The sequence below is a fragment of the Pseudophryne corroboree genome, chromosome 1 (assembly GCF_028390025.1).
Source record: "Pseudophryne corroboree isolate aPseCor3 chromosome 1, aPseCor3.hap2, whole genome shotgun sequence".
NCBI lineage: Eukaryota > Metazoa > Chordata > Amphibia > Anura > Myobatrachidae > Pseudophryne > Pseudophryne corroboree.
This window is the reverse complement of record NC_086444.1, coordinates 615,369,159-615,381,508: the sequence shown is the minus strand read 5'-3', so window position 1 is coordinate 615,381,508 and position 12,350 is coordinate 615,369,159. Positions and strand designations below refer to the sequence as shown.

The window sequence follows — 12,350 nt, the reverse complement described above, 5'->3', positions numbered from 1 at the left end:
TGGGCGACTGCTGTGTATGGGTGACATTGGGTGACTGCAGTGTATGGGTGACAGTGGGTGACTGCAGTGTATGGGTGACAGTGGGTGACTGCTGTGTATGGGTGACAGTAGGTGACTGCAGTGTATGGGTGACAGTGGGTGACTGCTGTGTATGGGTGACTGCAGTGTATGGGTGACATTGGGTGATTGCAGTGTATGGGTGACAGTGGGTGACTGCTGTGTATGGGCAACAGTGGGTGACTGCTGTGTATGGGCAACAGTGGGTGACTGCAGTGTATGAGTGACAGTGGGTGACTGCTGTGTGTGGGTGACATTGGGTGACTTCAGTGTATGGGTGACAGTGGGTGACTACTGCGTATGGGTGACAGTGGGTGACTGCAGTGTATGGGTGACAGTGGGTGACTGCTGTGTATGGGTGACTGCAGTGCATGCGTGACAGTGGGTTAGTGTTTGTGACAGCTGTGTATGGGCAACAGTGGGTGACTGCTGTGTATGGGCAACAGTGGGTGACTGCAGTGTATGAGTGACAGTGGGTGACTGCTGTGTGTGGGTGACATTGGGTGACTTCAGTGTATGGGTGACATTGGGTGACTGCTGTGTACGGGTGACAGTTGGTGACTGCAGTGTATGGGTGACAGTGGGTGACTGCTGTGTATGGGTGACTGCTGTGTATGGGTGACTGCAGTGTATGGGTGACAGTGGGTGACTGCAGTGTATGGGTGACTGCTGTGTATGGGTGACAATGGGTGACTGCAGTGTATGGGTGCCAGTGGGTGACTGCTGTGTATGGGTGACTGCAGTGTATGGGTGACAGTGGGTGACTGCTGTGTATGGGTGACAGTGGGTGACTGCAGTGTATGGGTGACAGTGGGTGACTGCTGTGTATGGGTGACTGCAGTGTATGGGTGACAATGGGTGACTGCAGTGTATGGGTGACAGTGGGTGACTGCTGTGTATGGGTGACTGCAGTGTATGGGTGACAGTGGGTGACTGCTGTGTATGGGTGACAGTGGGTGACTGCAGTGTATGGGTGACAGTGGGTGACTGCTGTGTATGGGTGACTGCAGTGTATGGGTGACTGCAGTGTATGGGTGACAGTGGGTGACTGCAGTGTATGGGTGACTGCAGTGTATGGGCGGCCGCGGCGAGGGTCCGTCCATCACTAACCTCACCACCTGCAGTCTATTGGTCTCTTCGAGTCCCGCCCCCAGTGCTGACATGCCGTGCGCTTCAATTAATTGTTCCTGTGTGGCGCCCGCCCCCTGGCCTTCTGAGGAGAGTCAGACACTTCCTGCTTCTTAGAACACATTAACATTGGGACACGGTACATCCTCCCTGCGCACTCCCTGCCGGCAGTTCCCTGTCCCTCCTCCGGCTGTTGCTGCAGTGGCTGATCTTGACGGGTGGAGCAGAGCTTCTCCTAGCCACTGAGCAGCCGTCACACCAGCTGCAGCTACTGTACCACAAGTGATCTAGAGCTGGGCACATAACCTCTGCAGATGACATCTGCTGCCCATGCTCATCACAGCCCGCTGCATAGTGTGAGGTGGCGCTAGGTGAGCACTACTGGGTGCACTGTTTGTGTGTGTGTGAGAGATTGAGTGACAGTGGGTGACAACTGTGTATGGGTGACAGTGGGTGACAAATGTGTATGGTTGACAGCTGTGTGTGATAGCTGTGTATGGGTGACAGTGGGTGACTGCTGTGTATGGGTGACAGTGGGTGACTGCTGTGTATGGGTGACATTGGGTGACTGCAGTGTATGGGTAACAGTGGGTGACTGCTGTGTATGGGTGACATTGGGTGACTGTGGGTGACTGCAGTGTATGGGTGACAGTGGGTGACTGCTGTGTATGGGTGACTGCAGTGCATGCGTGACAGTGGGTTAGTGTTTGTGACAGCTGTGTATGGGTGACATTGGGTGACTGCTGTGTATGGGTGACATTGGGTGACTGCAGTGTACGGGTGACAGTTGGTGACTGCAGTGTATGGGTGACAGTGGGTGACTGCTGTGTATGGGTGACTGCTGTGTATGGGTGACTGCAGTGTATGGGTGACAGTGGGTGACTGCAGTGTATGGGTGACTGCTGTGTATGGGTGACAATGGGTGACTGCAGTGTATGGGTGACAGTGGGTGACTGCTGTGTATGGGTGACTGCAGTGTATGGGTGACAGTGGGTGACTGCTGTGTATGGGTGACAGTGGGTGACTGCAGTGTATGGGTGACAGTGGGTGACTGCTGTGTATGGGTGACTGCAGTGTATGGGTGACAATGGGTGACTGCAGTGTATGGGTGACAGTGGGTGACTGCTGTGTATGGGTGACAGTGGGTGACTGCTGTGTATGGGTGACAGTGGGTGTCTGCAGTGTATGGGTGACAGTGGGTGACTGCTGTGTATGGGTGACTGCAGTGTATGGGTGACTGCAGTGTATGGGTGACAGTGGGTGACTGCAGTGTATGGGTGACTGCAGTGTATGGGTGACAGTGGGTGACTGCTGTGTATGGGTGACAGTGGGTAACTATTGTGTATGGGTGACAGTGGGTGACTGCAGTGTATGCGTGACAGTGGGTGAGTGTTTGTGACAGTTGGTGACTGCTGTGTATGGGTGATAGTGGTTGACTGCTGTGTGCGAGTGTGTGTGACAGTGGGTGACAACTGTGTATGGGTGACAGCGGGAAGCAGTAACCTAACCAATGGACGGGATACCGACGGTCGCTATACCGACGCCAGCATCCCGAACAAGAACACCATCCCGGCGTGAACATACCGATGCCGAATGGGATGCCAGCGTCACAATACTGCCAACTGACAGCCAGCATCCTGAACATCCTGATAGCGGGAGGCACTGGCGTTAGGTTTAGGAGGTTAGGTTTAGGGTGAAGAATGGGTTTTAGGGTTAGGGGAAAGCACAGGGAAGGTTAGGGTTATGGACCGGTGGGGGAGGGTTAGGGTTAGGCAGTGGGGAAAGGAGGGTTACGGTTAGGCAGCGGGGAAGGGAGGGGTAGGGTTAGGCAGTGGGGAAGGGAGGGTTAGGGTTAGGCACCACCAGTGTGTAGATATTTTTATACATTTGCACAACAGAGGGATCTGCTGATGTATGCTTCAATGCCGAACAGAAAATAATAAATAAAAGAGGAGAAAAGGAGGGTAGGGGGGGGGGGGGGGAGTAGTCTGAAGTCTTGCCTAGGGTGCCAATAAACCTTGCACCGGCCCTGCGGCAGTGTTTGGTGCCGGCAGTGCTTGTGAATTACACTTTTTAGTAAATGACCGAGTTCTACCAAATTTCAGGCGTATTTGACCGATGGTGTATTCATTCGTAATTTTTTTCTTTGAGTTCCAAAAAAATACGAATGCCCTCATCACTGCCCTGATTTGAGTTTAGTAAATTCCCGAGATGACACTTTGAAGAAAAAACACCATCTCGGTCAAAATCGGGACCTTAGTAAATATACCCCGAAGTCGCAGAAAGTGTTCCTTCCGTTGGAAAAGCTGCATTAGTAATCCTGCAGCCAACCCGGATATTGGTTCATCTGTGCATTCGCCTTCTGGGGAAAATGGTAGCCTCTTACGAGGCACTTCAATACGGAAGGTTTCACACAAGACCCTTCTAGCTCAATCTGTTGGACAAATGGTCCGGATCGCATCTTCACATGCACCAGAGGATCCGTCTGTCGCCAAAGGCCAGGATCTCCCTTCTGTGGTGGCTACAGATTTCTCACCTCATTGAGGGTCGGAGGTTCGGAATTCAGGACTAGATCCTGTTAACCACGGACGCAAGCCTCAGAGGTTGGGGAGCAGTCACCTAGGGGGTGCAGTTTCAGGGAAGATGGTCAAGTCAGGAAGTCATCCTTCCAGTCAACATTCTGGAACTCAGGGCCATATACAATGCCCTTCTGCAGGCCTCTCTTCACGATCGGGCTATTCAGATCCAGTCGGACAATGTGACATCAGTGACATACTTAAACCGACAGGGCGGAACGAAAAGCAAAGCAGCAATGTTAGAGGTGTAGAGAATTCTCCTATGGACAGAAAAAAACGCTGGGGTGTTGTCAGCGGTCTTTATTTCGGGAGTATACAGCTGGGAAGCAGACTTCCTCAGCAGACACAGCCTGCACCTGGGGGAGTGGGTCCTTCACTGGAAGTGTTCAGGTGCTTGACACGTCTGTGGGGATATCCACAATTCGACATGATGGCCTCTCGCCTCAACAAGAAGCTCAAACGGTATTGTTCCAGGTCGAGAGACCCACAGGCAGTGGCGGTAGACGCTCTGACGACTCCATGGGTCTATCAGATGGTGTACGTGTTTCCTCCTATTCCTCTGATCCCAAGAATTCTAAAAAGGGAGAAGGTTCAAGCAATACTCATTGCTCCGGACTGGCCAAGAAGGGCCTGGTACGCGGACCTTCTGGAGATGCTCCTCGAAGATCCGTGGCCTCTACCTTTTTGCGAGGATCTTCTGCAACAGGGCCCGTTCGTTTCTCAGGACTTACCACGGCTACGTTTGACGGCATGGAAGTTGAACGGCTGATTCAAGCCAGAAGAGAGATCCCTAACAAAGTTATCCCGACTACGATCCAAGCCAGGAATGGGGTAACGTCTAAACATTACCACCGTATTTGGAAGAAATACGTCTCTTGGTGTGAGAGCAGAACTTATTCTGCGGCGGAATTTCACCTGGGATGTTTCCTGCTTTTTCTGCAGGCAGCTGTGGATGTGGGCCTACATCTGGGCTCCATAAAAGTCCAGATTTCGGCCTTGTCCATTTTCTTTCAGAAACAATTGGCTTCGCTCCCTGAGGTCCAGACGTTTTTGAAAGGTGTTCTGCGCATCCAACCTCCCTTTGTGCCTCCCACGGCACCTTGGGATCTCAATTTGGTGCTGCAGTTCCTCCAATTGGACTGGTTTGAACCATTAGGGGGTGGACGTAAAATATCTTACGTGGGAGACTGTCACACTGTTGGCCTTGGCTTCAGCAAGACGTGTGTCGGAGCTGGGGGCTTTGTCTCACAAAAGCCCCTATTAAATTTTCCATGGGGACAGAGCTGAACTCAGTACTCGTCAGCAATTTTTTCCGAAAGTGGTGTCTGCGTTTCACATCAACCAACCTATTCTGGTTCCGGTTATCACCGACACTTCTGCTACTTCAAAGTCTATGGATGTAATGAGGGTTTGAAGGTATACGTAAAGAGGACAGCTTGTCGCAGAAAATCTGTGTTCGTTCTCTATGACTCTATAATCCCAATAAAATTGGGTGTCCTGCTTCAAAGCAGACAATTGCACGCTGGATCAGGCTAACTATCTAGCATGCTTATTCCGCAAAATCTGTACAGGCCCACTCTACTAGGTCGGTGGGTTCTTCCAGGGCGGCTGCCCAGGGTGTCTCAGCTTTCCAGCTCTGCCGAGCGGCTACTTGGTCTGGTTCGAATACGTTTGCTAAGTTCTAAGTTCGATACTTTGGCCTCTGAGGACCTTCAGTATGGTCAATCAATTCTGCAGGAACCTTAGCACTCTCCCTCCCGGTTTGGGAGCTTAGGTACATCCCCATGGTACTAACTGGAACCCCAGTATCCTCTAGGACGTAAGAGAAAATAGGATTTTAATTACCTACCGGAAAATCCTTTTCTCGTAGTCCGTAGAGGATACTGGGCGCCCGCCCGGTGTTTCGTTCTTCCTGCACTGTTACTTAGTTAAGTATTGTTGGTTCAGCTGTTGCTGTTCCTGTTTAATGTTGGGTTAGCATAGCCTTCCTCTGTTTGTGTGTGCTGGTTCGGAATCTCACCACTATCTTTATCTCTCTCAAAATATGTCCGTCTCCTTGGGCACAGTTTCCTAGACTGAGTCTGGTAGGAGGGGCGTAGTAGGAGGAGCCAGCCCACACTATCAAATTCTTAAAGTGCTCATGGCTCCTAGTGGACCCTTCTACACCTTCATGGTACTAAATGGAACCCCAGTATCCTCTACGGACTACGAGAAAAGGATTTACCGGTAAGTAATTAAAATCCGCCAATTGTGAATATGGCGGCATTCTGGGGATGTCTTCATGTTGCCAGATAACATTTCAACAATGTCATCACCATGGTGTCAACATTATGAATGTCAATATTGTGAATGTATACATTATGTGCCAAACTCGGACATTTTTTTTTAAACGCTAATCATTTACATGGCATGATTTTGCCTTGTACATGATTTATGCTTGTAAAAGATGTCCGAGTTCGGCCGGGAACCCGCACTTCCGGCCAAGTCAGACTTCATTACATCTGGCCCTATGACTGCATTTCTTTTGGACATGATCATTTTTTAGACTGTAATCTTGAGATTCTAACCGGGATTTTAGCCAAAGGTTTTAGGGGGGACATCAATTAGCCATGGTAAATTACCCCAGATAGCCGGCACTAATGGGCGCAAAATAAAAATGGAGAAATTGAAATACACCCCCCCCCCCAAAAAAAAATAAAAAATTATGGTATAACGGGAGTTTACTGTGAAAACGGATTGCAGGTAATTGAATTCCGCCCTTAGTGGTTGGGTTGTTGTTTTTTTTTACATGAACAACAATTTATTCGCAACAATGGTTGGGGAATGCTTACAAAGTACAAAGTCACTGCACTGCTGAGTTGACTGTGTGCTACTGGTAAAAACCCCATGAACCTCTCCGTTCCACTGTAAAATCAAGATATTCTCTGGGATAACAGCAGCTCCTACTGTATGCAGGCTCAGCTTGTACTGATTTGCTCCTTATTATTGTTTTTGTTAAGGTATAGAGATATGTTCTGTCCCACCTTAGAGATGTACTAAAGGGGAAATGGTTCTAAATTGCACACCCTCCAGTAATGAAAGGTGCTATGCTGCTGAGAATAAAGTAGTACACACAGACAAAAGGGGGTGCAGATGCACTAAGCGATCATTACAGTATAATTTGGTATATCATAAGAGGTTGTTAGTATATCGTTGGCCAATGATATTGGCCTACCCACCAATCGTCCAGGTCACCTCTTGTCGGGCAGGTTCCTAACACTATGGGGCCAACATCCGGAACGCAGGAAACCCCCAAACATGATCCAGCAAAGGACCACCCCAGGGCATCACACTAAAAAATAGTGATAATAAAGGGATATAAAGTGTGAGTATATGGAGGTCCCTACTATGAGTTTAAAGGTAGAGAGTATGTGAAAAAAAATGTGCATACATAAATAATAGACAAACAGGATTTAGAAAGTGACTGTGTATTTAAATGGTGATGCCCTGAGACAGTCCAGCCAGAACAGGCACGGGGGACCCTACGTCCAAACGCCGACCCCAAGTTGACTGACACTATGTATAAACAAATAGGACTTACTTAAAATTATGCCTGTGTCACTGTACAGTCCTTGTTGGTTTCCCTGCTTAAAAACATAGAGGGTGGTGGGGGAGGGGTGCCAATCTAGATTTGAGGCATTCTCAAACCTCAGGTGTGTATTTCTACACATATACATAGTAGAGGAAATGATTCTAAATTGCACACCCTCCAGTAATGAAAGGTGCTATGCTGCTGAGAATAAAGTAGTACACACAGACAAAAGGGGGTGCAGATGCACTAAGCGATCATTACAGTATAATTTGGTATATCATAAGAGGTTGTTAGTATATCGTTGGCCAATGATATTGGCCTACCCACCAATCGTCCAGGTCACCTCTTGTCGGGCAGGTTCTTAACACTATGGGGCCAACATCCGGAACGCAGGAAACCCCCAAACATGATCCAGCAAAGGAACCCCCCCAGGGCATCACACTAAAAAATAGTGATAATAAAGGGATATAAAGTGTGAGTATATGGAGGTCCCTACTATGAGTTTAAAGGTAGAGAGTATGTGAAAAAAAAATGTGCATACATAAATAATGGACAAACAGGATATAAAAAGTGACTGTGTATTTAAATGGTGATGCCCTGAGACAGTCCAGCCAGAACAGGCACGGGGGACCCTACGTCCAAACGCCGACCCCAAGTTGACTGACACTATGTATAAATAAATAGGACTTACTTAAAATTATGCCTGTGTCACTGTGCAGTCCTTGTTGGTTTCCCTGCTTAAAAACATAGAGGGTGGTGGGGGAGGGGTGCCAATCTAGATTTAAGGCATTCTCAAACCTCAGGTGTGTATTTCTACACATATACATAGTAGGGGAAATGGTTCTAAATTGCACACCCTCCAGTAATGAAAGGTGCTATGCTGCTGAGAATAAAGTAGTACACACAGACAAAAGGGGGTGCAGATGCACTAAGCGATCATTACAGTATAATTTGGTATATCATAAGAGGTTGTTAGTATATCGTTGGCCAATGAGATTGGCCTACCCACCAATCGTCCAGGTCACCTCTTGTCGGGCAGGTTCCTAACACTATGGGGCCAACATCCGGAACGCAGGAAACCCCCAAACATGATCCAGCAAAGGACCCCCCCAGGGCATCACACTAAAAAATAGTGATAATAAAGGGATATAAAGTGTGAGTATATGGAGGTCCCTACTATGAGTTTAAAGGTAGAGAGTATGTGAGAAAAAAAATGTGCATACATAAATAATAGACATAGCATATTATCGCAATTGCATATGGCAAATCATTGCAACAGGAGTAGGAAGCATAACCACACCTGAATGATCCCCACTGTGCGCATACGCAGATGGACTCCCAGGTCATAAACCCAGAAGTCCAATGACGGACACTGATTGCAAAGGATAGCTCTTATTAGAAGATCTGTCTTTTGCCATATTGACCACATACAGTATGTTAGTACATATGCAATTATTATCACTGCAATATGTGGCAGGATATACCATGGATAGTTTTTACATCTTGCCACCTTGTACCTTATTGCTGTTTTTTTTGTTTTGTAGCTATTATTATTGTGTAATATTCTGATTTGTAATTTAATTTCACTGTTTTGCTGGGCACTCTTTGTACAGCGCTGAGGACACTTTGTGGTGACATAATAATAAGTTCTAACACATTACCTCTGTGCCCCTTGCCAGCTTTTTCTACAAGTTTCCTTTGCAGTATTACCACATTGATAAAAGAAAACAGGCAGAATTGTACTTTGTAACTTAATTTTACAATCATGATTTATGTTCTGCAATCCCCACAGTTGTTCCTGCTATCGTTTCCCTGTATATTTTCCTTTCATTTTTGTTTCGTCTCATCAGACACTTCCTTAAATGTAATTGTTTCATGATAAGCCATGGCGTTTCTTCTTGACATAAAAAGTAATGTTATTTCTGCTTTTTTTTTTTAGTGTCAACATGAGGCGATCCTCTTTCATGATAGAGAGCTTACTCCTTCTCTGTGTGGGTTTTGCTGGCCTTCTGTTTATTATGCAGGGTAATGAAGATGAGACGCCTGCTGTGGAAAAATTGGAACATCAGCCTGTTCTTGATCACAGGCTTACCGTTGCCCCGGCTGAGCTTAAAAAACTTGAGTGGGTGTCTAGATGCAAGGTAAACACATCAGTAGAAAGTATTGCTGGGTTTTTTAAACTACCTGCACACATCCAGGATTTCTTGAGATATAGACATTGCAGGAGCTTTCCACAGATCCTTAACTCACCAAGGAAGTGTGGAAGTGCAGCAGCATCTAAAGGAGTTTTCTTGCTTCTTGCCATTAAGTCTTCTCCAGGGAATTATGAAAGGAGAACCATCATTCGTCAAACATGGGGGGAGCAGAACAGCTATGAAGGTGCCCAAGTCAGACGGATTTTCCTTTCCGGAACTTCCAAGAATATGCGTGAAGACAAACACTTGAGGCAACTTCTGAGAATTGAGAGTAAAACATATGGGGATATCCTTCAGTGGGACTTCCATGACACCTTTTTCAACCTCACCCTAAAGCAGTTGCTTTTCTATCAGTGGTTTAATGATTACTGCCCTGGAGCTCAGTTCATTTTCAATGGAGATGATGATGTATTTGTCAACACCTTTAATGTAGTCACTTACCTACGGGGAATGGGAAAGCATGGAGCATACAAACACCTCTTTGTAGGACAGCTTATTGCCAATGTTGGACCTATTCGTGAATCTGGAAGCAAATATTATGTCCCTGTACAGGTTACCACAACCAAATCCTATCCAATGTACTGTGGAGGCGGAGGAATACTTATGTCTGGATATACTGCCCATGTCATACACAATAAGTCTGAGGATATCCAGTTGTTCCCTATTGATGATGTGTACTTGGGCATGTGTTTGGCAAAGGCTGGCCTGGTACCAGCCTCTCACATGGGTATGAGGACAGTAGGAGTGCATGTGCCTTCTGCTAAATTGGACTCATTCAATCCTTGCTATTATAGAGAACTTTTAATGGTACATCGTTTTGTACCTTACCAGATGCTGGTCATGTGGAATGCTGTTCAAGACCCTAAACTGGACTGTGGCCAGAAACTGTCTGTAAATATTGGCATGTAATAGAATTGAACTAATGTTAACCAAAGACTTACAGCCATTTAATATACTGTATAGCTGACAAACAGTTAATAGTAATTACTACTATATAAGGCAGACATTCCCAACTGGGTACACTCTAGGCCAACGTATCGGCTGTCCGGCTGGTCCGCCGACCTATCTGACAAACGGTAAGTGCATACACACTTACCGATTATTGGCGTGATGTGTTTTGCCAGACATCACAACCGGACAGTCAGTCACCATCAGCCACTGCAGCAAGTGTACGGTATGTCTGCAGATATATTGGCCATCAGCTGTGCTGCAGGGGCAATGCTGTATGTTTGTGAATGATGTGGTTCACAGATATATCGGAGGCTACACACCACTGACGGGCTCATTAGATGTCGACCGTTCAATTTAGCTTTACAGTCTAGGTTTTTGTGATATCAATGCTTGAGCACAGGTGACTTAATTACTACCTCAGTTATTGTGATTTAACCATGTGTGCTGAAGACTGGATATCACTAAAACCTGCACTGTTAGTGTGCCTTGAGGACCCAACTGGTTACACACTAGTATGCACCCACTACTATAGAAAGAGTTCAAGCGCTGTCTCACAAAGGTACAACAATACTAAATCAATAGGTGAGAAATTGTCCCTATCTCACCTATTGATTTAGGATTATTGTACATTTGTGGGAGAGTGCTTGAACTGTTTCGATACTTGATATGTGATTGGGGTTCATCCTACTGTGTTTCAGTCGCCTTTCCAGTGTGGGTCGCAGGTGATTTATTTATTTCTAGTGTATACCCAGTTGGTATGGTTTGGGAATGCTTGATATATGGTACAGTATATTTGATGGATAAACTGTTATGTGGAGGTTTTAAATATTTATATGTGTTAATTTATTTAAAATGTTTCCATTAAAAATAAAATAGAAATTGAGAAAACTTTTGAACATAAATTAAAAAAAATATATATATTTATACTTCGACAATAGGCCGAGAGCATTAAATATTTATTAATAAATACAAAGCCATTTGCTTCATAAAGATTAGAATGCCTTCACAATGGTTGCTGAAGATAACAGCCAGGGGTCTCACTCTTGGAGAATGCCCAGATGGGAGAAACAGCTTATAGGAGTGGAGCTGGGTGCTTCTTATCAGTAGGTCCTTCTGCCTCTCAGCATAATGCTAAGAATCTCAGGTACAAGAAGAAGGGGCAGGGCTAAAAAAGTATCTCTATAACAGCGACAGCCATGTTTGTGAAGTCCATGTAGAAGTATGGACTCCACCATTTTGTCTGGGACGCAGTGACGGAACTGTGGGAGGCAGTGGAGTCGGCTGCCGCCAGGCTCCTGACCGCAAGGGGGCACATCTCCTCCACTGTCTCCCGCTGCCTGAGGACCGCACTGCTATTGCAGACGGAGGAGCTGTGTCAGTGACACGGAAGCTGCCTCCTGTATTTACAGAGAGCTGGCACTGGCTGCAGCTAGGGGGAGCTCCAGAGCACAGCTCCTCCCGGGCCCTTCTAGTTAAGTAAGCCAGCCGAGGCAAGCTCTCTGCTCCTCCGTGCTCCCTGAGCCTGATGATAGTCAAAGGTAGGCACTGTGTGGGGGGTGGGGGAGAGGTGGATTTGGGGGGAAGCACTGTGTTTTGTGTGTGCTTGTTTTTAAGTGAGGTGTGGGTGTGTTTTTAAGGAAAGTTGTGCATTCAAGTAAAAAAGAGGTGTGTGTGTGTGTGTGTGTGTGTGTGTGTGTGTGTGTGTGTGTGTGTGATGTGAGTGGCATGTGTGTGTGTGTGTGTGTGTGTGTGTGTGTAAGTGAGAGGCATGTATGTGTGTGTGTAAGTGAGAGGCATGTGTGTGTGTGTCTGTGTGAGAGGCATGTATGTGTGTGTAAGTGGGAGGCATGTGTGTGTAAGTGAGAGGCGTGT

General features: G+C 46.8%; 1 protein-coding gene across 4 annotated transcripts in view; it reads left to right on the top strand.

Moving 5' to 3' along the window:
- B3GNT3 (UDP-GlcNAc:betaGal beta-1,3-N-acetylglucosaminyltransferase 3) overlaps window positions 1–11,366 on the top strand; it is a 265,394-nt gene extending 254,028 nt beyond the window's left edge. For all 4 annotated transcript variants that reach the window (XM_063914418.1, XM_063914416.1, XM_063914417.1 and 1 more), the window contains one exon: window positions 9,272–11,366. In XM_063914418.1, coding sequence (XP_063770488.1) covers window positions 9,279–10,436 — 1,158 coding nt within the window. In that variant the 5' untranslated portion in view covers window positions 9,272–9,278 and the 3' untranslated portion in view covers window positions 10,437–11,366. The remainder of the gene's footprint in view (window positions 1–9,271) is intronic.
- Window positions 11,367–12,350: the final 984 nt, after the last annotated feature.